Source organism: Leucoraja erinacea, chromosome 17 (assembly GCF_028641065.1).
Source record: "Leucoraja erinacea ecotype New England chromosome 17, Leri_hhj_1, whole genome shotgun sequence".
Classification (NCBI taxonomy): domain Eukaryota; kingdom Metazoa; phylum Chordata; class Chondrichthyes; order Rajiformes; family Rajidae; genus Leucoraja; species Leucoraja erinaceus.
In genome coordinates, this window is record NC_073393.1 from 6,542,220 (window position 1) to 6,568,909 (window position 26,690).

The 26,690-nt window shown below is 39.8% G+C and overlaps 1 protein-coding gene across 10 annotated transcripts in view; it reads left to right on the top strand.

Moving 5' to 3' along the window:
* chd9 (chromodomain helicase DNA binding protein 9) overlaps positions 1 to 26,690 on the top strand; it is a 192,796-nt gene that overhangs the window by 109,871 nt on the left and 56,235 nt on the right. For all 10 annotated transcript variants that reach the window (XM_055648423.1, XM_055648425.1, XM_055648429.1 and 7 more), the window contains 13 exons: positions 1,038 to 1,378; positions 6,756 to 6,942; positions 8,208 to 8,357; positions 11,278 to 11,346; positions 12,187 to 12,242; positions 14,632 to 14,749; positions 16,078 to 16,164; positions 16,684 to 16,821; positions 19,193 to 19,314; positions 20,374 to 20,617; positions 22,556 to 22,732; positions 23,683 to 23,826; positions 25,305 to 25,560. In XM_055648423.1, coding sequence (XP_055504398.1) covers positions 1,038 to 1,378; positions 6,756 to 6,942; positions 8,208 to 8,357; positions 11,278 to 11,346; positions 12,187 to 12,242; positions 14,632 to 14,749; positions 16,078 to 16,164; positions 16,684 to 16,821; positions 19,193 to 19,314; positions 20,374 to 20,617; positions 22,556 to 22,732; positions 23,683 to 23,826; positions 25,305 to 25,560 — 2,089 coding nt within the window. The remainder of the gene's footprint in view (positions 1 to 1,037; positions 1,379 to 6,755; positions 6,943 to 8,207; positions 8,358 to 11,277; positions 11,347 to 12,186; positions 12,243 to 14,631; positions 14,750 to 16,077; positions 16,165 to 16,683; positions 16,822 to 19,192; positions 19,315 to 20,373; positions 20,618 to 22,555; positions 22,733 to 23,682; positions 23,827 to 25,304; positions 25,561 to 26,690) is intronic.

The following is a 26,690-nucleotide window of genomic DNA, read 5'->3' on the forward strand; positions in this document are numbered from 1 at the left end:
GAAAATGTATATTACGGAAAGTAATTATGTATAGATTTAATATTATTTTCTATGCGTATTTCAAATCTGATAGAAACATAGAAACTAGGTGCAGGAGTAGGCCATTCGGCCCTTCGAGCCTGCACCGCCATTCAATATGATCATGGCTGATCATCCAACTCCGTATCCTGTTCCTCCCTTCTCTCCATACCCCCTGATCCCTTTAGCCACAAGGGCCACATCTAACTCCCTCTTAAATATAGCCAATGAACTGGCCTCAACTACCTTCTGCGGCAGAGAATTCCAGAGATTCACCACTCTCTGTGAAAAAAGTTTTCCTCATCTCGGTCCTAAAAGATTTCCCCCTTATCCTTAAACTATGACCCCTTGTTCTGGACTTCCCCAACATCGGGAACAATTTTCCTACATCTAGCCTGTCCAACCCCTTAAGAATTTTGTAAGTATCTATAAGATCCCCCCTCAATCTTCTAAATTCTAGCGAGTACATACCAAGTCTATCCAGTCTTTCTTCATATGAAAGTCCTGACATTCCAGGAATTAGTCTGGTGAACCTTCTCTGTACTCCCTCTATGGCAAGAATGTCTTTCCTCAGATTAGGAGACCAAAACTGTACGCAATACTCCAGATGTGGTCTCACCAAGACACTGTACAACTGCAGTAGAACCTCCCTGCTCCTATACTCAAATGGTGGACCACAGAATAATTTGAATTGCAATTAAATACATAAAGTATTTATCTATTTAGTTGCAACACAAAACTGCAGGTGTTAGAATCTTGTGCAAAAAAACAAAGTGCTGGAGGAACTCTGTAGGGCAGGTAGCACCTAAGGAGGAAATGGGCAGATGATGTTTTGGATCGGGACACATCTTCAGACTGGAATAAGGGGAAGAAAGCAGGGAAAGGCAGGTAGGAAGGGGCAAGGCTTGACAACTGATAGGTGGGTACAGGTGATGCTCCAGCTCCTTGGTTTTTGCTCAAGCATACAAGAGCAATTATTTCCCCTGAAATATCTATAACGTATATATGTTATTTTGCAGCCACCTTCCTCCCAGACCACTGTTGATGGTTCGAGTCCACAAGCGAAGCAGATTATCAAGTCACAGAATGCACAGCTGATGACTGGAAACAAACAGAAAAAGAAGGAGATGCAGAATAAGCAAGAGAAAGCCAATCGGATCATATCGGAAGCAATAGCGAAGGCAAAGGCACGTGGAGAGCAGAATATTCCCAGGGTGGTAAACCCAGCCTGTTTGTCCACTGGGTCTGCTCGAAAGGAAGAAAGGAAGTCAGGAAAAAGCAAAGCGAAACAGAAGGATAAAGAATCAAAAAACTCTAAAACCGGTTTATGTTCCAAGCCAAAGGATATCGCAAAAATAAGGTAAGTTGTGAGAGCTTGCTCCCGTTTAACAATGCTTGCAACTAATCAGATCTAGTGCAGAGATGCTACCTGTCCCACTGAGTTACCCCATCATTTTGTGTCTACAGTTTAAACAATCATCTGCAGCTCCTTCATACACAGAATATTTTAAGTTATACACTTCCCATTTAGTAGACAAAGATATTGTGACACTTCACAAAAGTAAAATTTGTAAAATATCCAGAGCCACAAAGCCATTATTCACTTAGTTTTGTTTTGTTTAAATAGTGAATGATTTCCAAATCTAAATATTGACCGACTGCTACCACATAGTTTTGGAATTATATTAAATTATAGAAACATCTACTTCCATCCTTGTGCCAGTTTCCCATTAGCCCCATAACATTTCTGTTAATATTGAATTATTATTATTATTAACCTTGTATTGTTATTGAATGTGATTCCATCACCATTCCAGTCATTGTATTTAAACAATAATGACATGAATATGAATAAGCCAAAAGATTGATTTAACTTTTGGTGTCAAATGATAATTGAATCAACAGAATGGTTTGTTAGACCAGAGAAAGTTATGGGGAAGGATGGACCAATGTGCAGAATTATGTTAGTGATTCTGGGTGCCCCTTTGCTTTACATTATTCACACTCATAACTTTGACTATCATAGTTTACCTAAAATTGATATATGTACTGGATTGTTGAACATCTCAGAGAATGGTTAACCTCACCTGACTTAGACTTGGTTTCAACAGTTTTAAATGATAAATGCATGTAAACTGCCCAAAGTCTATTCATAATGTTTTAGAAATTTGTAAATGTTGGTGAATCTGATATAAAATTACCAGCAAAGAAATTTACGTGTGAATTTCCATGTACAAACAAATGGTGAATGTTGTGACCACTGCATTATTTAGCAAGAGAAAAAAAAGCGGCATTTAGTGCTGTATGCATTAAGGCTGCTCCCACTTTTTTACATAGAACGGTATAGCTCAGGAATAGGCCCCTCGATCCACTATATCTGTGCCGAACATGATTGCAGATCCTGCACATTTGCGTGCACGTGATCCATATCCGTCCATACCCTGCATGTCCATGTCCCCAACCAAAAGCTGCTTAAATGTCACAGTGGACAAATTAAACTACTAATGCTGTTGAGCTGGAGGTAAAGTGATTTAGTAGATGCTTTGTCAGCTGGTATTTTATCCTGAAATTTCAAAACCACTATTAAAGATACCAGGAAAAATATCACTGGGCTGGTTGGCGCCTAAAAGTTAAAACGGGTATCATTGTTTACTTCCACTAGTTTATTTGGCAGAGAAAACTGAACTGTGTCCAAGTTTGCACTGAATTAGGGAAATGACAGTGGGTGCTCCCTGCATTCTAATCATTCTTTTTTCACAGCTGATTTGTCAATTTCCTAGAGAGCTCTTTAAAACCTTTGTTTTGTATCAGTTGTTGTTAGCCAACATCCAAAGGGAAATAGAGGCAGTGCGAGACCACCTGTGGCCAGTTGGCCTCATGCCCTGGGTCAGATGCCTGAGCAGGGTGACAGTTGATCACGGTTATATTACACTGTTTGCATTGATGCACGACAGTCTGTCAGCCTGGTGGCAACAGTGTCACGCTGTTAACATCTGAAATAGAAGTGATTTTGGTTGTGTTGTACCAGATAAATAGGTTTGAATGCACACTTCACCATTTTTTTAATCTCATTTGACTGTTTTGATGTGAGGAACACGTCACGTAATGTGCTTTCATTGGATTATAATGTTTTCCTGCTCTTTTCCAGTTTTTGATGGTTGTTTGAGGCAGAGTCACAGACCCTTCATTCGAGTCTGCATCGACCATGTAACTTTATATTCCATTTTATTTTCCCCAAACTCCTATCAACTTCACATAGATTTGACACAAGAGGTGATTTTTCAATCACCAATAAACCTGCAATCTGCAAGTCTTTGGGCTGTGGGAGGAAACTGAACCATCTGGAGTAAACCCACATGATTAAAAGGAGGGCATGCAGGCTCCACACTGACAGTGCCAGAGATCAAGATTAAACTTGGATCGCTGGCCGTGCGAGACAGCAGCTCTATGTTGTCTGCTGAGATTCAATCAGAGTTCCTAGCATTTAGGTTTATCTTTTAAAATTCTACTTGATGTAACTTTTTTTAAATCTATTTTGATAATGCTAATCAGATCCTGAAAAGCAAAATTTGAAAACCATAAAAATAGCCTGTAGCCATCTGTTATTTATGTGAAATGTCTTGATGTTACAGTGTATTTTTCTGCTGCTTGTTCTGAGGCAACTGGTTATTTTGCATTTGGATCTTTACTGTGACCAGGGCAATGGGACTTTTGGAGACAAGCTATTTTAATTGACAGGTAGAATAGAGGCCAAACATTACAGCCAAAAATGCAAAAGAAGCTGGCTGCTCAGACCAGGCTCAGGATATTGTGGAAAAGATCCAGATCGGGGTCCAGTCTCCATTTCTTATCAGTACTGAGTTAATCTACGATGCAAAGAATGGACATAAGAATTATGGGCAAGAACAGGTTTCTGTGGTCCCCTTTGATGCGAGGGGAAACAGCATCCAGAGGAAATCCATGATGCCCCCAGGGAGAATATGCAAACTTTGCAAAGACAGCACTGTAGGTCAGGATTGAACCTGGCTCACTGGAGCTCTATTAGCTGCACGTTCATTCGACGCTTAACTCCTGCCATTTCAACCGTAGTTATTGCCTTAAATATTTTGTCGTAAATGCTGGATTTCCTCAACCATTGATCTGTTTCCCATTCTATTTTTCTGCTTTTGTCTCTGACATTGACTTTTGCTGCTCTGTCGAATTTTATATGATTACAAAATCGCTTCAATTTTTTAATATACTATTTAGAAGTTAATTTACATATTTTACTTTCTTAGTGTTGATTTTTTTCCCCAACTCTTAGAATTCTCCCAATCCCCAGACATGTTTCACGTGACAATAATGTGACTTGTAAAACTAGCATGGCGTTTTATTCACTTAGTCGCGCAATGATCACCTTCCTAATTGAATGTTTATTGCTGACATATTAGGACCACCAGATTAAGATAAGTATAATTGGCTAATGCTGCACTACTGACTACTATTCACCAATCTCTCCTGGAACTGTGGTGGACAGAACAAATGGTTCAGTAGTGATTAGCTTTAATTAGTCTGCCAGCTCTGGCCTGATTCATCAATAGATATTGGCCTGGGTGAGATTGGAGACTGTCATTCGATCTGTGTTAAATCACTCATTTCAAGTCTTAATATGAGATGGGGGGTGCAAAGTGACTGGAAAATATTTTTTTAAATGAGGGGCACTTTAAGGTAGAAATTTGTTTGGGATACAATCAGATCAGAAGAAAATGGGTGAATTATGAGCCGGACTGAATATGAAGAAAGACCCCAACCCGAAACATAGCCCATTTACTCCCTAGATGCTGCCTGACACGCTGAGTTCCTCCAGCACTTTGTGTTTTGTTGCTGAAGCTCACTAATTCAGCATCACTTATTTTACCCAATAGTCCAAGACTTGTATTACTATCCCAAGTTCTGGTATATCTAATCATGTGTGAATATAGCAGCCAGCCAGCAGTGTCACTGCTTTGAATTTTGCTGCCAGTAGGATCAGAATCCAAGGAATTGTGGATCATAAACAGTTGCAGCAATCAACTAAAATGACTTAAAAAAAAAAGTTATCAAGCTGATGAAAACACATCCATGCCCTTAAACTGCTGCATGGTTACTTAAAGTCATAAGGGATAAGAGTAGACTTGATAGGCCATTCAGCCTATCAAGTCTACTCCGCCATTCAATCATGGCTGATCTCTCCCTCCTAACCCCATTCTCCCCATAACCTCTGACACCTGTACTAATCACAAATCTATCTACCTCTGCTTTAAAATATCCACTGACTTGGCCTCCACAGCTTTCTGTGGCAAAGAATTCCACAGATTCACCACCACTCCTCATCTCCTTTCTAAAAAAAATGTCCTTTAATTCTGAGACTACGACCTCTAGTCCTAGACTCTCCCACTAGTGGAAATATTCTCTCCACATCCACTCTAACAAAGCCTTTCACTATTCTGTATGTTTCAATGAGGTCCCCCCTCATTCTTCTAAGCTCTAGCGAGTACAGGCCCTTTGCTGACAAATGCTCATCGCAGGTTAATCTACTCATTCCTGTGATCATTCGTGTAAACCTCCTTTGGATCCTCTCCAGAGCCAGCACATCCTTCCTCAGATATGGTGCCCAAAATTGCTCACAATATTCCAAATGCGGCCTTACCAGCGCCTTATAGAGCCTCTGCATTACATCCCTGTTTTTGTTTACAGGCCCTCTTGAAATAAATGATAGCATTGAGTTTACTTGTTAGTTTCTTACACCACATAGGCTGGGTGCTGTGATTAGTAAATTAACAAAGTAAAAGCCCTGTCCCACTGTACGAGTTCATTCAAAGAGTTCTCCCGAGTTTGCCCTGATTCGAACTCGGAGATTTACGGTAATCGCCGTTCGTCGGTACTTGGGGCTCTGGTGGACATTTTTCATCATGTTGAAAAACATACATGTTGAAAAATCTTCACAAGTCTTTCCCAGCTTACCTGCCGTTAGCGCAAAGAGACGTCCCCGAGCTCCGACGTACCTGCTACGCTCATTCTCCGTACTTGCCACGAGTTTGATTTTGTTTTAACTCGGGAGAGCTCTTGAATGAACTCACATCGTGGGACAGGGCCATAATACATTTTTAGACTTTAGTGGAATCGGACCCTTCAGCCCACCGAGACTGCGCCGCCCAGTGATCACACCAAACACCAGCGGTATCCCACACACAAGGAACAGTATCCCACACACAAGGAACAATTTACAATTCTACAGATGTCAATTAACCTACAAACCTGTACGTCTTCAAAGCGTGGTGGGGGAGTGGGGGGGGGGGGGGGGGGGGGGGGGGGGGGGGTGTGTATTGGAGCACCTGGAGAAAACCCATGTGGTCACAGTGAGAACATACAAAATCGATACAGACAGCACCCGTGGTCAGGATCGAACCCTTGTCTCTGGCTCTGTGAGACAGCAACTCTACTGCTGCGCTACTGTGCCACTCCAATGGAGATTTATTTTCTGGTTTTCTGATTTCAGGATTCTGCATCTGATATAGAGATATCGACCATGAGGGTTGATGGATAATTGTCTGTAATAATGAATTTTTACAATGCATCTGCCATTCTAACATTCTCCTGTGCAGTGCAAGATTGTATTTATTATTCCCCATCCCTTCCATCCCGCGGGGAAAATTTTCACCCAGTTTAATTCTTAGATGAATAAATTAATCGTCTCTTATTGACATGTTGTTCAACAGCAAAATTATAATCACACTGGGCAAGAAAAAGAAAAGGAGGAATGATTTGTCAGCAGAGGGGTTGGACTCTGAGCAGATTACCACAGCATCCATAAAGAAAAGAAGGAATGACATATCAGCAGAGGGATCAGATGCTGAACAAATGCCAGCGCCATCAATAAAGAAAGAACCCATCGCTGGATGTCAGGTAAGACTTAATATACAATGCTTTGGGAGGAGTAAAACAATTCCAGAAAGTGCCTAGCATAACATACAGTGTGCAGGGAAGGAGAGGAACTGTGATGGGTGCAGGAGTGATCCAAGTGTGGATAGGAGAAGGTCACCAAGTTAGGCAGGGAGGAACATAGTGGAGGGAGAAGTAATGTGTGCAAGAATAGACCGTGTGAGTGAATGGGGAAAGGAGGTAAAGTCATGTGGGATTCAGGAGTGGAATGAGACTCATTTGAAAGGGCAAGAGATGAATGGAAAATAAAAGGCACAAAATGCTGGAGTAACTCACGGGTCTGGCAGCATCCCTGGAGAACAGTGACAGGCGATGTTTTGGGTCAGGACCTTATCCACACTGAAAAGTTGAAAAACATCATTAAGAGAAGGTGAAGGGGGACAGAACAGAGGACACAAGAGGAAGTAATGTAAAGAAAAAGGGGAATGAAATTAAAGGCCAGAGAGACAGTTAAGTATGTGGAAAGTTAGAAAGAATAAAATAGAGCAAAATCAAAATAATATGTTCTTGATTTTTCCCAGTTGTTCCTAATGATCATCAGATCCACACAGAAATTAGATCTCCATTTTTCTCAAGCAAATAAATGGTATGACCTGATTATGAGATTACCACACAGTGTGCTGGCTAAAGTGTTTCCCAGGCAACCATGAACATTAACTCTTTCCAGTCAGGATTGTTTTGCGAACTGTATTTGGCCCTGAAAGATAAATAACTTTGGCATCAAAAGAAGCCAGCACAAGTTCAATGTTTTATGAGAAGGATTTCCTCTATACCAATACAAAACAATATTAAACATTATTCTTTATTCATTTTGGTGTCGACTATGTTTACATGTCCGTTGTGTTGCTGCAAGGGTGGCACAGTAGCACAATGGCAGAGTTGCTGTCTTACAGCGTCAGAGACCTGGGTTCGATCATAGATTTTCTCCGGGTGCTCCAGTTTCCTCCCACACTACAAAAACATACAGGTTTGTAGGTTAATTGGCTTGTGTAAATGGTAAATTGCAGTGGGTAAGATAGTGTTAGTGTATGGGGATCACTGGTCGGCGCAGACTCGATGGGCCAAAGGACCTGTATCTCTAAACTAACTTAAAGTAAGAATTTAATTGTTCTGTTTTTGGACATATGACTAAAACATTCTTGGCTCTTTTATGCATTCAGATAATCATTGCTAGGAATTGGCTGACACAAAACTCTTATGTTGATCTTAAGATTTAATTTATTTTACAGAAAAGACGATCGAACAGACAAGTAAAACGAAAGAAATACAACGAAGACACTGGAATGAAGGTTTCTGATGATGATGATGGCTTGTCTGCCAAAGGAAAAACTAGGGCTGGCGCGGTTCTACATGCTGTGCAACCTGTGCAATTATTTGTGGTAAGTGGCCATTTCAATTATTACTAGCATAGTTTAGTGGCTGAGAAGAGGTGGATAAAAATAGATGTTCAACAATATCCTTATTACTGTAAAACTCTGATCTTGGATGTGTGTGTACGTGTGTGTGTGTGTGTATTTATTTGTTTGTGTGTGATCACATCTACTCGAAGAAAGGACGCGCTAACGGAAACGTTTTTACATATTCCGGTAGAGATTTACCCCCTGGAGTCAAAAATCCGCTTACCTGAACATTTCTAGCTTTATTTCTTGAATTATTTGTGGAAATGTTCACAATTTTCAAATAACTTAGAAAATAAATGAGTTGATGACGTCACAATGGGTTTGCTCGCGCGACCTATGCGCACTGTTTTCCACGCGCAGCCTGCTCCGCACCGTTTTCCACGCGTTGCGAGTGACGTCACCCCGCCCTCGACTCGCAGTCCTTTTATCGCCCTCGCCGTGGACCCGCCCGCTCTCAGTCGGCCCGGCGCTCGGAGTCCTCGGGTCCATGACTGCCCGTCCTCGATTCCACGTCTGCCCGCAGCCCTCTCTCTGTCTCTGCCCTCGAGCGAACCAGCCCCTGTGACGACCGCCCCCACCGGGCTCTGGATTGAAGCCGCTGAACACGTAGTTCATTGGTTGACGCCCGCCCTGCTGCCCGCTCCCCACTCCCCTCTCCCTCTCTCCCTCTCTCCCTCTCTCTCCCTCTCTCCCTCTCTCCCTCTCTCCCTCTCTCCCTCTCTCTCCTCTCTGTGCCTCTGTGTCCCTGCCTGTGCCTCTGTGTCCCTCTCTGTGCCTCTGTGTCCCTCTCTGTGCCCCTCTCGGTGCCTCTGTGTGTCCCTCTCGGTGCATCTGTGTGTCCCTCTGCCTCTGTGTGTCCCTCTGTGCCTCTATGTGTCCATCTGTGCCTCTGTGTGAGCCTCTGCGTGTCCCTCTGTGTCTCTTTGTGTCCCTCTCTGTCCCTTTCTGTGCCCCTCTCTGTACCGCTGTGTCCCTCTCTGTGCCTCTGTGCCCCTGTCTGTGCCTCTGTGTCCCTCGCTAGCCGCGCCTGCGAGTTGGGGGCTATGCGTGAGTGGATAGGGCGGGGGATGGGGTGAAAGGAGTGAATGAATAATATTAATACAATATCAATGGGGATGGTTAGTGTGTGCGTGTGTGGAAGTGGTTTGTGTGGGGGGGGGGTTGGTTAATGTGTGTGGGGGGGGGTTGGTTTGTGTGTGGAGGTGGTTAGTTGTGTGTGTGTGTGGGGGGTTGGTTCGTGTGTGTGTGTGTGGAGGTGGTTATTGTGTGTGTGTGTTGGGGGGGGGGGGGGTTAGTGTGTGGGGGGTTGGTTAGTGTGCGTGTGTGACGCCGCAGGTTGGCCCCTCCCCCCGCAACCGCACGTTGAGGGGACGGGACCCAACAGGTCCCCCTTGGTCATATAATTAAAGTGGAGGAGGAATTTCTTTAGCTAGAGGGAAGTGAATCTGTTGAATGCCACAAACAGCTGTGGAGGCCGACATTAGGTATTTTTAAAGCGGAGATTGCTAGGTTCTTGTTAAGTAAAGAATGCGCAACGCAAAAACAAAAAAAAAGTAAGGGCATCAAAGGTTATGGGGAGAAGACAGGGGAATGGGGTTGAGAGGAAAAAATAAATCAGCCATGATTGAATGGCAGAATAGACTCGATGGGCTGAACGGCCTAATTCCGTTCCCATGTATTTTGGTCTAAAGTATGCTATTAAACGTTGACAATACCCTGTCTGTTCAAGCCATTGCTGGCAATATCAAGGAAAAGAGTATTTTCACCACCATCTGCAAATTCCACCAATCGTCATGTTTTTTGATCAATTATTTTCATCATCAGCAGCATGAATTTTTTTATTTACTTTCAAACTATGTTGACAATAATGTAATTAACTTTCTTAAATTTTGCTGGCAAGAAAGATACGTTGGAGTTATTTTTATTTCTCCATTCTGTGTTTTGTTTTGAATGTGACTCACTGTAAGATCCACTAATTGCATTTATAATAAATGCAAAATATCGGTGTGATATTCAGAAAATGGACGGTCGAGTAACCTCTGTGGGAGGAGTTTGCAAGGATCTTTGGCATCCAACAGCTCGAACATCCAGCTGGCTGAGCAGCCAATCTCATTTAAAAATGCTCATCAACAAAATATCAGGAAGCAATTTTAATTAACTTTTCGTATTATGGATTGTGTAAAGAAAGGTTAACACTTGATGCACACGAAGCTGGAATAACACATCAACTTGATTATATAAACATTTTTGAAACATTATGAAGGAGACAACCGTAAAATTAATTATCAAGCTTTGTTATTTGTAATAATGTCATCAAAGACATACTTAGAGCCTGTGACTAGTTCGTTTTATTATAGTACTGGTTGACGTGATTAAATTCATATCCGTTCAGGAATTTCCTTTGATTCCATTGCAAAATATTTACTAGAAGCACTTCAGATTACGGACAATTTCTGTAATAAACTACATGTGTGTTAAAATTTCAAAAATACTGTCGTGTTGGTGAATGCAAAATTCACAGATGTTACCATAAAAGTAAAATTAGACCCAAAAGACATAGGAGCAGAATTAGGCCATCCGTCTACTCCACCATTCAATCGTAGCTGATATTTTTTTCCCCCTCAATCTCATTCTCGTGCCTTCTCCCCGTCACCTTTGACACCTTTACTAATCAAGGGTGAATGTGAATCAGCCTCGTCATTCAACAGTGAATCTCAAGGGGTCACTTTTCAATTGAACCCAAATTTAAGATTATCTAAGATTACTTATTTTCCTTAAACTTTAAGGTCCATTTGGCTAACTAGAACATTACGTCTCATGCCATTTTTTACATGACAGCATGATGGAATGTATTTTGGAATTACCTGTCTGTTGCTTAAAAATGGCATATTTTCCCTAGGAAAACCCCAGTGAAGAAGATGCTGCAATTGTGGATAAAATTATGGCCTCAAGACTGGTGAAAAAAGAGGTGGGGATCTTTTCAACATGGAAATTGCTCATTTTCATCTAGTTTTGGTTTATTTGTTGTGAAGATTGTAACTTAATTGGCTGGTGTCTAATCAATTGTGAAAGTTTTAACTCTTGGTGCTGGTAGCATCATTTGGTTAGTATTTGCTGTTAAATTAACCCAATCCTAAATCTGACCATACCTCAGTGTAAGGTATTCTTTAAAATTTTAGAGATACAGCATGGAAACAGGCCATTAGACCAACCAGTCCACGCTGACCATTCATCACCCATACACTAGTTACACGTTGTCCCACTTTCGCATCCTACACACGTCAATTAACGTACAAACTCGCACATCTTTGCAACGTGGGAGGAAAGGGGCGCCCGGAGAAAACCCACGTTGTAAAACCGCACAGACAGCATCCATAGTTAGTATCGAACCTGGATCTCGAACGATGTGACGGAGTAACTCTACCGCTGCGCCAATGTATCACAAACAAATGACTTTCTGCCAGGTTTAAGATCTGCTACCTCATCCTACCTATCTGCTACCTAAATGAAAAACAGACAGTATTATGAGCCAAAAAAGACAGTATTTCCACACCATGATGCCTTGTCATCTGCGCATGCATAAAGAAATGCGAGCTGAAGTAAGAACGATTGTATTGATTCATTTACCTTATTTTCCACAAGCATTCTGTAAATATTATTTTGTACATCAAATTTTGGATAGTGATTAATGAATTCTGTAAGAGCAAATTTCCATTATGCAAACAACTGTAAAGTGGAGGGGCCACCTGTATGTATTTAATAATGAATGTTTGACAAGTAATTTTAATCAAACGGATTCTTTGTTTAGGTGGCCAATGGACATATGGCAGATGTTGAAGAATTTTTTGTAAAGTACAAAAATTAGTAAGTCAACTTTTTAAAAAATATTATAATCTCGACCTCTGGGTTAAATTCAGTGGACGTTCGATTTGATTTTGCTATTTCCATTTAGGCACAAGATTTGCATGCATGTCAGCTAATTAACACGATCCTGTATAGATACTTGTGTGTGAAAAGCTCATGGGTGAATAGGATTTTATTGCAAAGTATATTTGTTCAAAAACACGGGGTAATGAAGAGGTAAATCGCTTTTTCTGGAATTAAAATGCTTCATTATGGTTTCCATTGGGAGAACAAATTGTCCTCCCAGATATTCTCAGATGTTTTTGCATCATTTCTAGCAGTTGGCTGTTGAATGAAAATGAGGGAGGCATGTGAGCAAGCTTCTGACTCATTATTTCATTTAGTTGGAAAAAGACTGGGAGATTAGCAAAGTGCAACAGATGGAATATAGAGTCCAGTATTGATTTTAATTTGATCATGGAAGACATCATCATTGTATAATTTTGGCTGCATCAGTGAGTTTGCATAATGGTTATTGTTATTAAAGTGAGGATGTCGAAATGGCCAACTTCAAATTTGATTTGTTGGCGCAGTGATGTGCTAATTGTCCAGAGAAGAATATTAGGTCCCTCCCTCTGCAATTGGACCCTCGACTTCCTCATCCACAGACCACAGTCTGTTCGAATTGGCAGAAATACTTCACCCTCATTAACAATCAGTACGTGAGCACCTCAAGGCTGCGTGCTCAGCCCCCTGCTCTACTCAGTCTATACTCATGACTGTGTAGCCGGACACAGTTCAAACTCCATCGTCAAGTTCGACGACTATACCACCGTTGTGGGACGAATTACAGATGGCGATGTGTCAGAGTATAGAAGTGAGATCGAGCGATTGACCAAATGGTGCCAGCACAACAACCTGGCAAGGAACTGATTGTGGACTTTGGAAGGGGAAGGATGAGGACCCACAATCCTGTTTATATCAATGGGACGATGGTGGAGAGTGTCAAAATTCCTGGGCGTGCATATTTCCGAAGGTCTTTCCTGGACCCAGCACACTGATGCAATTATAAGGAAAGCACATCAGCGCCTCTACTTCCTGATAAGATTACGGAGATTCGGTATGCCAAAGAGGATTCTCTTGAACTTCAAGTAGTGCACAGTAGAGAGCATATTGACTAGCTGTATCATTGTCTGGTTCGGCAACCTGAACGGCCGGGAGCGGAAAAGACTGCAAAAAGTTGTGACCACTGCCCAGTCCATCACTGGCTCTGACCTCCCCACCATCGAAGGGATTTATCAGAGTCGTTGCCTCAAAAATGCAGCCACCATCATCAGAGACCCACACCATCCTGGGCTCACTCTCATTTCACCATTGCCATCGGGAAGAAGGTACAGGAGCCTGAAAACTGTAAAGTCCAGGTTCAGGAACAGCTTCTTCCCCACAGCCATCAGGCTATTAAACACTACAACCTCATATAGACTCTGAACTACAGTAGACTATTATTATTGGTGCACTGCAGAATTTCATTGTTCTCTGGGACTCTTGACTCTTGATAAATGTGTTAAGCACTAACAATAAAATAAAAATACCTGAATTTATATATTTCACATCCCTTTCAACACATCCTGAAAACTATTCCTCCAGTGATGTGTGTTTTTAAATGTCATTGTAGTAGGAAATGCCAGAAAATTTGTGCATGAGAAAGTGAGATTGCTGAGATAATTTATTTTGTGATTCATCTGTTCATACCAGTCCTATGTTATCCCGCTTTCTCACCCATTCCCTCATTCCCTACACGATAGGGGCCATTTACACAGGCCAATTAACCCTCAAACCCTCACGTCTTTGGGAGATGTGGGAGGAAACCGGAGCACCACGTGGTCACTGGGAGAACATGCAAACTCCACACAGCCAACGCCCGAGGTCAGGATCGAACCCTGATCTCTGGTGCTGTGAGGCAGCAGCTGTGCCACCCGCCTAATTGTTAAGCAACAAGATATGATCTGACATGCACCAGGAGAAGATCTGGTTTTATTCATAATATAAAGTTGACAAGGAAAAAGGAATCTTGCTAGTCAATGTGGAAGGGTCTGTAGGGACTAATTAGATAGCTCCATCAATGGGCTTCTATCATTTGTGAATTCCACCCCTGAAAATAAAGTCAAACTTCCTCCTTATTTTTTGGATGAATAAGTGCTGGGCACCACACAAGCTTTATTAATGCAAATACCAAAGAAAATAGGTGCACATTTGTAGATTTTGGTAAAAAGTGTAAAATACTGGTGCTATATTTTATTGCTTTGTTAATAACGCTTTAGCCGCTAGCTAGCATCAGTGACTAAACAAGTAGTTTTTGTAATTAGTGAACTTTTTTTTGATATGGTGTTGATCTTATGACTATTTCTAGCTCATATCTGCATTGTGAATGGGCTACAGAAGCACAGTTGACGAAAGACAAAAGGATACATCAGAAAGTGAAACGCTTCAAGGTTAAACAGGCACAGAGAGGTCATTTCTTCGCTGCGGTGAGTTTCAGGGTATTTTAGGAACTAAGATTGTCTGGGTATTTTGCTTCTTTCCCATTGTCCATATTTACATCTGATGCATACTCTGCTTTCAGGTCCATTAAGTACATTTTTTATACATCACAAATTTCTGTAACAAGCTAATAATACAAAGTGCCATAAGAAAATCGAATCCAGAATGATTGCATTGTACCATAAAGACTAGTGAGCCTGCTCACTTCTTCCCCATGTCCAAATTAGAAAACTATACAAGACTCTGTATGCTGGTGCCTTCAAACTGGGTATTGAGTTAAACAAACTTCTCCATAAGAGCTTAACAGATGGTTGATGTTTCTTTCAATTATTTCTGACAAGCTGCGCATCCTTCACTACATGCAGGATCTCTAAAGTTCTCTGCAAAATAAAACCGCCTTCCATGCACACATTTAACCAGCCAATCACTGCAGGTCGGGTGTAGAAAGCCCATGCGGTTACTCAGGCTCCCTAATTGTGATAAAAAATTACGGCAGCATCAAAAAAAAGGTCTTGTTATCTCCATCTGAAGCATTCATCACCTCCCAGACACTACATATATTTCATCTGTTGATGGCAGGCAAATGCTGATGGACTTGTGACTATGAAAACATTTTCAAATACATATTGCTGCATACAATTCTGGGGCACTACAGGACATTCTACGAGATTTTGGACTAGTGTATGGCTATATTAAGATGGGTCTTAAACATCTTCACCCGCTGAAGATGGGTCTTAAACAAACTTAGGTGCACCCGCTGAGTTTCTCCAGCATTTTTGTGTACCTTGGGTCTTAAACAGCCAGCCATTGTTTGGATAGCTGTTGCACACTTGGCCCCTTGCCAACAGAAGTAGTTCACCAGCTCAGCAGATAAACCAAGCCCCATATCTACACTAAGTACAAGGTCAGATATACTGGATATACAAAATACTGGAGTAACTCAGCGGGACAGGCAACATCTCTGGAGAGAAGTGACATTTTGGGTCACGACCCTTCTTCAGACAGTACAGGGTTACCTGCCTATGAAATGACTCGTATAATGCTAGCAAAGATGGCATTTCTTCACATTACACACCTTCAGCATTTCTTGACCAGGGATACCTTTTCGACTGAGCAATCCTCAAATTAATATTTATAATTCGGGTTACATTGTGAAATATGTACTGTAGTACAAGATGTACTTTGTATGCAATCATGTCTAACAGATTTTTTTTTAATTTGAGAAAGTGCTAATTATTTTTAAAGCAAATTACTTGTAAAGCGCACCTTTTCTAAGTTATTTATGATTTTTGTCTCCACCATAAACCACTGACAGATGGATGATGAGCCATTCAATCCAGACTACGTTGAAGTCGATAGAATATTGGAATACTCGTGTTGTGAAGATACTGACACCGGAGAGGTATCAAAGTGCAAATCTATTGGGCGTTGTGGACAAAAACATCCTTTGAAATGTGGCAAATCTCTCGACTTAAGAAGTTGCTGATTTTATTGGATGTTTAACTCTTTGAAAGACTTTCTTGAAATCTGTCCATGACATTAATTTTAAATTATAATTTTAAATTGTTGGAGAATCTCTTGAGCATGGTCATGGTTTTGGATTTATTCTGTTTTGCTGGTAATAGAACTTAGTAATTTCACTTGAAAACAACATCGTAAAACATTTTTATTATTTCCATTTATGGGCTCCATCCTACATTTGAATTGATTCACAAATGTAGATTGGATTGAAAAGAATCAGTATTTGTCAATTGTCCTAGCATTTAGCCTATTCCATTTACACCTCAGATTCTTGACTGGAATTGGAGTGATCCTGTTCAGGTCAAGTTCATGCATTCAATTTAAACGATTTTCCAGAGAACACTGTAACATTTTTTTAGTAAATAAACTTCCTAAGCACATTATTATTATTTTAATACAGGCTGTGGTTTACTATTTGGTTAAATGGTGTTCACTGCCATACGAGGATAGCACTTGGGAGCTCAGAGAAGATGTAGATCAAGCAAAGATTGAGGAGTTTGAACGATTGCAACAAGTAAAGCCTTCTGTGAAGCGTGTGGTAAGTAAACAACATTCAACCGTGAGGCGAATTATTTAGTGCTTAAAAAAATTCCAAGTGGAAATCATTGCTCTAATTATTGCCTGAATATTTTTATATTATTTTTAAAGATTGTAAATAATTGTGGTATTGCATTAAAAGTCTTAATAATATGTCTGCTTCAGTGGATAAGGTTCTGTCTGGTCTCGTAAGTCAGAAGATCGAGGATTTAGTTTATAAAGTGAGTGCAAGATCATTAATACTTCCCAGGATGAGCATTGATACCACTTATTCAAATGTGTAGTGAAATCTAGCACACACAATCCGAAACTTTACTTTAAAAAATTTGTAACATACAGCTGGCTATCGCCACTGGAATGTACATAGTATAAATCTTTTTATAGGTATGCCAATTACCTTTTTTAAAACTGTATACGTTACATTAAAAAAAAAAAGACATAAAGTACTGGAGCACTCAACGGGTTAGGCAGCATCTCTGGAGAACGCACATAGGTAACATTTCGGGGCAGGGCCCTTCAGTCTGAAGAAGGGTTCCGATCTGAAATGGCACCTATCCATGTTCTCCAAAGACGCTGCCTGACCCACTGAGTTACTCCTGCGCTTTGAGTCTCAATTTCTGAACCAACAATTGCTGTTCCATATGTCTAAAATTTACAGTAAACCTGCATTATCTGAAAATTGTTTTGTTACAGTTGGGAAACAGAAATGCTGCACTGTGCACCTTAGTTTTTGGAATGAGACAGTGTGGAAAGATGGAAGCAAATGTATATAATTCATCACATTGCAATGTGCCTCTGTATCAGTCTAGGACTAGTGTATGGCGTTATGAAGATGGATCTTAAACAGCCAGGAATTAAAATATAGTGATTCTATTTCCCCAATTTGAAAAGGGCGAAAAAGAAAAGTTACTATTTTATCAGCTGTTGCAGATAGTCTTGCATGTTTTTATTCAGTGTTGATACAGAAACATTCCAGAAGAGTGAAATAAAAGTAATGATTTGCTAATTTTTCGTCCCTTTAATTGTCTTTTTAGAGATTGGACGTGTGCACATTAGCACATGTACAAGTTTACCGCTTAATGTTTGCATGTTAAGGGAAATGGATTATTGCAACTTAATCATAGTGGTATTTAGAAGGATGTTGAATATTGGGTGTTAGTTCCAGGGGGTGAAGAAAATTAGGACTTCTTTGTGCCTTTCACATCTCTTTCAGGGACACTTTACAGCCAGTGAAGTAATTTAAAGTGTGATACTGAAATAATCTCGGAAATGCTGCAGCCAATTTGCACACAGCAAGCTGCAACAAACAGCAATGTGATAATGACCAGATGGTGCTTTGGAAATGTTGGCTGCATGTTATATATATACAGGGAAACTTCCCTGCTAGTGTCATGAGATCTTTTATGTTCTCCTTGGAGAGTCAAAGTATTCTCGGTTAAATGCCTCCTCTGAAAGACAGCAGCTCCACTTGTGTAGCACTCGCATGTATTTGTTTTGTCTGCTGTCGTCTCTGGAGGGGGACTTGAACAATCAGTAATTCAGGGTCAAGACTGTCACTGACTGAGCCATAGCTAAGACACAAGAACGTGAAAATAATCAAATTTAAAAGGCATTTATAACGATCAAAAGCAGATAATTATCTGCTTTTATACCAAGTGTATGGTATGTTATGTTGACCTGTATGTTGATAAGCTATTTGGATATAATGGAGCAAAATATTTTACTCAAAATTCATCAGTGAACTATGTAATAGAGGGAGTACAGAGAAGGTTCACCAGACTGATTCCTGGGATGTCAGGACTTTCATATGAAGAAAGACTGGATAGACTTGGCTTGTACTCGCTAGAATTTAGAAGATTGAGGGGGGATCTTATAGAAACGTACAAAATTCTTAAGGGGTTGGACAGGCTAGATGCAGATAGATTGTTCCCGATGTTGTTGAAGTCCAGAACAAGGTGTCACAGTTTAAGAATAAGGGGGAAATCTTTTAGGACCTAAATGAGGAAAACATTTTTCACGCAGAGAGTGGTGAATCTGTGGAATTCTCTGCCACAGAAGATAGTTGAGGCCAGTTCATTGGCTATATTTAAGAGGGAGTTAGATGTGGCCCTTGTGGCTAAAGGGATCAGGGGGTATGGAGAGAAGGCAAGTACAGGATACTGAGTTGGATGATCAGCCATGATCATATTGAATGGCAGTGCAGGCTTGAAGGGCCGAATGGCCTACTCCTGCACCTATTTTCTATGTTTCTATGTAATGCGAAGAGCATTGGGGCACTGTTTAAAATGACAATTTGATGACGTTAAGAATTTATTTCCTGAAGCTCAGCCGTATCTTTATTTTGCTTTGTTTTTATATCCATCTTAATAAAGGAACGGCCTCCTCCCACTGTTTGGAAGAAGCTTGAAATATCCAGGGAATACAAGATTGGTAATGAGCTCAGGGAGTACCAGTTGGAAGGAGTTAATTGGCTCTTGTTCAACTGGTATAACAGGTAAGAACGCAGTCTGAAAGTGTGTTTTTCATGTTAAATAACCGATTTGTATATGACCCAGAATGTGGAGAATTTCCTCCACAAAGATTTTGGAGTTTTTCATTCCATCCTAACGACTCATACTGTGAGTAAGATGATGAGATGCAATAGTGGGACATTTATTGGTATAGGTTTATTATTGTCAAGTATACCGAGATTAGGTGAAAATATTTTATTTAATCCAATATATTCAGATTATACACATAAATGCAATCAAGCCATACAAGAGAAAAATACGTGAATGCAGAATATAGTTTAGAATATTGTTAGTACAACTAGAAACACTGATAGATTACCAATTGGATTCAAGATTTAAAAGTGTAGGGCAATTTTATTTGATAGTAGATACTGCAAGCTGTTTGAAAATGCTGTTTATCAGTTAATGCGTACAAATATCTATATTCAATTTATTTGACGGTGTGTTCCATGTTAAACATGTTTACCTTGTTAAAATGTGCATTGCCAAAATGTCTAAAGTGCTGTTGGTTTCAACGTAATAGCAAAAGTCACAATCACTGGAACAACAAAATCCAGTCTGTAGACTCGTATTGAACTGTATCTATTCTTTCTTGTTTGTGCTTATTCTGGAATGTTTTTCAGACATTCTTCCTGCCCATTTCAAATATTTTCCAAATCTGAAAAGGATCCCCATTTTGCAAACTTTTCCAAATATAATACATCTTATTAAAGCACAGGTGTGGTTATTGCGGTACTTCAAATATTGCCAGTGATAATATATTGCATCCTTTGAGGTACTGGCGTAGAGTTTAACTGCCAATACATTTATTGAGCTGCTCCGATTATTGGTAGTGAAACATGCAAGATTATGAAGGTATCAATTCCTTTTAATAGACACTAATACCATATGTAATTGTTCAAAGGAAATTCTTATTTGCAATAAATCTCACCCAGCTATCATTGCACAAATTATTTTTGTTCTCAATTTCAATTTATATAAAGCCTGAGATTGAATATATAGTGCGAAAGGACATAGAATAAACGTAACTTTCTCGATTACAGGCAAAACTGCATTCTTGCGGATGAAATGGGTTTAGGCAAAACTATCCAATCTATTACATTCCTCGACGAGATCTGTCTGACTGGCCTGGGCGGTCCTTTTCTCATCATTGCGCCTTTGTCTACAATTGCAAACTGGGAACGAGAATTTCGCACATGGACAGACCTGAACGTCATTGTTTATCACGGCAGTATGATCAGCAGACAAATGATTCAACAGTATGAAATGTACTTCCGGGACTCAGAGGTACAAATTTTTCATCTTTAAAAAAAAAAATCAGTTGATGTTAAACTTGACTAGACAGTCAGGTATTTCTCTCTTTCCAAATATTGTTTGACTTGGATAATTTTCTTTTATTATTCCTCACTCTTGAAACCATTTTGAATGTGGATTTGGCAAAAAAAATGCAAATAAGCAAACATCTAATTATGTACTCTTAATGTTTGTTAATCTATTCCAATATTTGGTGGCTAATTGAAAGTTAACATTTCATATTTCAAATATTTTCTTTTGTGAGCTGAGCCTACTGACAAGTTACTCTGTTAAGTTTTGGTTCAATTATATAAAAAATGTAATTCAGTCCAACCAAGATTATTACTTTGTTTAAGAGGGAACTGCAGATGCTTATTTATAAGATTTATAAGATTATTACTTTGTTTAAGAGGGAACTGCAAGATTATTACTTTATTGTATTGAAAGTAATAATAATAATAATAATAAATTTTATTTTCGGGCACCTTTCAAATCTCAAGGACACCTTACAAAGATTAACAGAAGAGAAAAAAACATATAGTCGGAGAAAAATAAATAATAAGGACATCGTCAATATACAAATTAAAGATAGAAATCGCTCCAAAGACACAAAATCAAAAAAAATCAAAAAATACAATGTGAAGAGAGAGCAGCGGCAGCTAAAGCGCACCAGCGTCCACTCTCTCTTCCGACAGCCATCTTGGACACAAACTAACATAGTAACTACACACAGAAAAATCATCCCCCCACAATGGTTACCACTGTGGGGGAAGGCACAAAGTCCAGTCCCCAACCCCAGGTTTTAAAGCTGAAAACAATGAAGTACAGATCATTGTTCCAAGCATTTTCATGTACTGAATAATTTTGTTTTAAGAGTTTGAGACACATGAAACTGCTTGAATCCCTACAGAGACAAATAGTTTTGCTCCCAGTTATTGGAATATCTTCCCAGATGCTGCCTGGCAGCTAAGTTACTCTAGCACTTTGTTTTATGCTTATTTCATGCTTTCTTCCAGATTCATTAAAATTCATTAAAAAATTATCCACATTTTTATCTGATACAATATACAGAAAAGTGGAAAAGTTTCTGCTATTCGTCAGTTATTGTAGCACCAAATTCACAAATATATGAGAAATAAAGATCTTCGTCATCAAAACTTTGAATGAACATTTGTTGTAAAATATGTCAATAAAAATGGAACATTTGGATAAGTGGAATAGTTTTTTCATGGGAATTGAAACTGGTGTAATCGCATGTAATACCAGTGTCTTGTGGTTCATATGAAGGTTTTAAAGCTGAAAATCAGAAATAAAACAGAAAATGCTGGAAACACTCAGCAAGACATATGGGGGGTGAGAAACCGAGTTACAGTAACAGGTTGTAGAACCTTGATTCGAAAGAGATAGAGAAAACAAGTCAGCTTTATGTTGCGGAGGCAATGGGAGGGATGTGGAATGGTAGGACAAACAAAGTGTGTTTCTCAAAGGGTGAGGCTTGGAATGTTGTAGTCAGAAGCTGGTTGATAGATTAATGAAGGAATTTAAAGCTATAGGACCTGCCCAGCAGATCGAGCGTGTCAATGGCAAGAGGAAAATGAGTTAGTATCAACGATTGATAATCTATGGTAGAACTGGACAGATTTGATAGAGCAATTACCTGATATTGTTAAATCCATTTGACGTATCCTTTTAGATTAGTCTGTGTTTTCGTTTACTGCTTAATTAATAAGATTTCTTAATTTTTAATTTACTTCACACCTTTTCTTTTGGAGGGCTCACTGTAGCTTTATTCTCGAAGGGATATCAATAAAATGATCATTCAGACCACTGATTAATTCAATTACAGGCTTGCTGAGTTCTTATGGGAAAACTGTGCTATTGTGATAACACGATGTAGATCTCTTTACAATTCATTGTTGCTCTTAATCACAGGGTCGCATCCTTCGGGGAACATACAGATTTACCGCCATGATAACTACTTTTGAGATGATCCTGGGTGGGTGTCCGGAGCTGAACGTAATTGATTGGCGTTGTGTGATCATTGATGAGGCTCACCGACTGAAAAATAAAAACTGCAAACTACTGGAAGGACTGAAAATCATGAATCTGGTGTGTAAATAAAATTGATGGAAAATTGTAGCACACTATTTAGCATTACTGATAATTGATGATATAGCTGAAATCCAACCAAAGTAAACTTGACCCAAGCTGTGGACAACTTAATTTATGTTTTATCCTGATTATTTGGTTTTTGCTTTCTGTAAGTTATCAAGCTTGGTTGTTCAAACAATTGGATTTACCAAATAAATTCGCTCAGTGGAATTTTTAAGACTTTTGCATCATCTAGTAACAAGCATTGTCCCTCCCCCTTCCTGTACCCCATCTGAATCCACATCTATTTCTTCCACTATCCCCTTCTTCTTCCCCCCGCATCCTCTTCCATCTGTATCCATCCTCTAGCTTCATATTTCATGCTGTTATCTCGCAGCCTTTTGGCTTTGTTTTATCTCCAGCCTTTATCTGCCCAACTGCCCCCTCTCTCCAGTATCCACCTATCACTTGCTTGGCTTTGCCCCACCCCCACCACTTCCAGCTTTCTCCTCTCCTGCTGGAATCAGTCTAAAGTTGGGTCCCAACCCATGCCATTTTTTCAGATATTAGTTTACATTCATAATAGGATTTGTCACAATATATTTTATTAAATCACTAGTGCTGTCTCTGAACATTTTGTCAGATGACTGAATCAGTTTGGATAATTTGGTTCATTAAATTTATATGCAATATCTTGTTAAGAGAGGAACTGAAATGTCAGTCCCGCTTCTTCAACAAAAGAGCTGAATTACTTTGGTTACAATCATACTGATAAAATCAATGTTTCAAGATCTAAAGTAGCATTAATTTCTGGAGAGGGTCCTTCTTATCCTTCCTCCTCCATAGGTAGCTCATGAGTTTCTAACTCAAATGCAATTCATGAGGAGTGGAGGATGCTGGATTTTGATTCTCCTCCTGCGTGACTATGAAACCTGATGATAAGTACAAATTTTTATATTCTATTCCAGGAACATAAGGTGCTTCTTACAGGAACTCCATTACAGAACACGGTGGAGGAGTTGTTCAGTTTGCTTCACTTCCTGGAACCTCAGCAATTCTCATCCGAAAATACATTCATGCAGGAATTTGGAGATCTAAAGAGTGAAGCGCAGGTATAAGAAGGATGCTTACTTTTAAAATTTGATTGAAAATGTAAAATAAATTTAACATTAGTATATATTTCTAATGTTGATTTAAGATTTTTTTATTAAATGATGCAAATCCTCAGCATCAATCACGGTAGAAATGGAGCTAATGTTTCAGGTGCATGTCTGAACAATGGTTTCCCGACCCGAAATGTTGCCTGTCTGTTCCCTCCCCAGATGCTGCCAAACCAACTGAATGAGAACCTCCAGCACTTTGCGTTTTGCTCCATGTTTCTGGATGATGAATGAGCATCAGAAATATGTTCCCTAGTTCAAGATTCTCCAGCTAGATGAACCAGCCTTTCTGCAGCTCCTCTGTCTGTCCTTCTAGTTTTTAGTTAGTTTTAGTTCATGGTCACGTGTATTGAGGTACAGTGGAAAGCTTTTGTTGCGTGCTAACCAGTCAGTGGAAAGACAAATCAACTTTTATTCCATTTAGGATATGTTAAGCTTATCAGTTCTATATAAAACACAACTCTCATGCCAGGAATCACTCTCGTACGTCCAGCTGCCTTGACTCCAAGGGCAGAATATCATTCCGCAGATATTGAGAGACAAGCTACATACAGTACTCCAAATGTGATTTCTTCAAAACTAGGTACTAATTCACTAATACAACATTACTTTGGTGCTGCAAACCCCTTTGCGATAAAGGACAACAAACAATTTGCTTGTTGTACCTGCACATCTCTGCTTAGCTGAATAATTTTACCAACCTCCATGCAATGTTAGAGAACCGCTTTTTGAAACAATCTCTCTGAATTTGACGTGCATGCCTGGTTTATGAAGATAATAAGATAAACTTCCTGTATGACTCGCTCTGTAAGCATTACCAGACTGGAAACACTGCAAAGGCCACCTCTCGACACGTCAGCATGAATGACGTGAAGTAATATAAAATCAAAATTAATTTAATGTCCCACATTAAGCAGAGGCATTGATAGTAATATGAATAATAGGTCACACAGGAAGAAATCTCTTAAGTATTTATTAATTATTGAGGCCAGTTCATTGGCTATATTTAAGAGGGAGTTAGATGTGGCCCTTGTGGCTAAAGGGATCAGGGGGTATGGAGAGAAGGCAGGGATGGGATACTGAGTTGGATGATCAGCCATGATCATATCGAATTGCGGTGCAGGCTCGAAGGGCCGAATGGCCTACTTCTGCACCTATTTTCTATGTTTCTAATCAGGGAGAGGTCACTTAACTAGTTTCCTAATGTAGAGCGCTGGAGGCTGTCCTCTGTTAGAGTTAGCTGTTACATTAAGAAGATCTCCTTTTCCCCCATGTCAATTGATCCACTGTCTCAGCATATTTAGGTCTGTAGTACTTTCTGTTTTTGCTTTTCAAGTACCTTTGATCACATTGCATCCTTCCAGATGGTAGTGTGTATCTATCCCTGTCCATGCATTTAATATATGACCAAATGCATGATTTCTTTCCAGGTGCAAAAGCTTCAGGCAATATTAAAGCCCATGATGCTGCGGCGTTTGAAGGAGGATGTGGAAAAGAAGCTAGCCCCCAAAGAGGAGACGATCATTGAAGTGGAACTAACCAACATTCAAAAGAAATATTATCGTGCAATCCTAGAAAGGAACTTTACTTTCCTATCCAAAGGAGCTGGGCAGGCAAATGTGCCAAACCTTGTAAACACAATGATGGAGCTCAGAAAGTGCTGCAATCATCCCTACCTTATAAAAGGTAAGAATTTGACTACCTCTATGAAACGATCCCCTAATGTCGCTGTACAGTTGAAAATGCTGGATTTTATTGCTCTGTTAATTTAACAGTGAGAATTTCCTTTAAGAAACTCCAATAGAATTTCCCTAAATCTCAGCCAGCAAGCAATCAATCAATTACTGTTGAGACGTCATTGCAAAAGCTTCATACAATGATTTATCTTTAAATCATTTAGAAAATGGGCTAAATTTCACTTGCAATGTATTTGTTTTACCTGCAAAACCATCCTGTCTGGCCAAATACAAATTGGAAGAACTGCATCTCATTTCACTTGGGTAACCTGAATGTTAAATGTGCCTTGAATGCTAAATGTTCTTCAGGTGACCCAAGTCTCTCATGCTCTCCTCCCCAGCACGCACATTCCAGAGACACTGTCTGACCCACTGAGTTACTTCAGCACTTTGTGGCTTTTTACACTCATCTGTTCACTTAGTTTTCTTCTCCCTTTGTTCATCTTTCCAATCCCCACTCTCCATCTCGACCTATCGCCTACTTGCCCCTATCCCATCAACTTCTCACACTTCTGTACACTGACAATCTTTCCTCGTCCCTCTTAGTACTAATGCTGAGTCTCAAATCAAAACATCAACTGGTAGCTTTTACATCCACAATCTAATGACTTGGGTGGAAAGAAGAAACTGAGTCATAGCTCAGGTATCCCAATTAAATTTTAATAATCCTAAATTTATCATGGAACGTGCGCTTCACCGACAAGATAGATATTTATTGTCTTTCACTGATTATCCTTTGGATCACTCGAGAGACGTTGCTGTCCACATGGTGAAGGCAGTTGTGTGGCACTGAATAACTTGCTGAGCCATTTAAGAAGGCTATTAAGAGTCTGGAGCTTTGAATAGTTCAGACCCAAGTAAGGAGATCAATAAACCAGATGGATTTTTGTGATAACCTGACAGTTTCATGGTCTCCATTACTGAAGCTTACTTTTGAATTACAGTTGATTTAATTAACAGATGCTGCAGTAGTAATTGAACTAATTATTCCAGCTCTTCTATGCAGGCCTCTAAAGTCAATAGCATGGTAACCAGATTTCTGTGCAATCATGCAATGGAGGCGGGGCGGAAGGGGGGGGG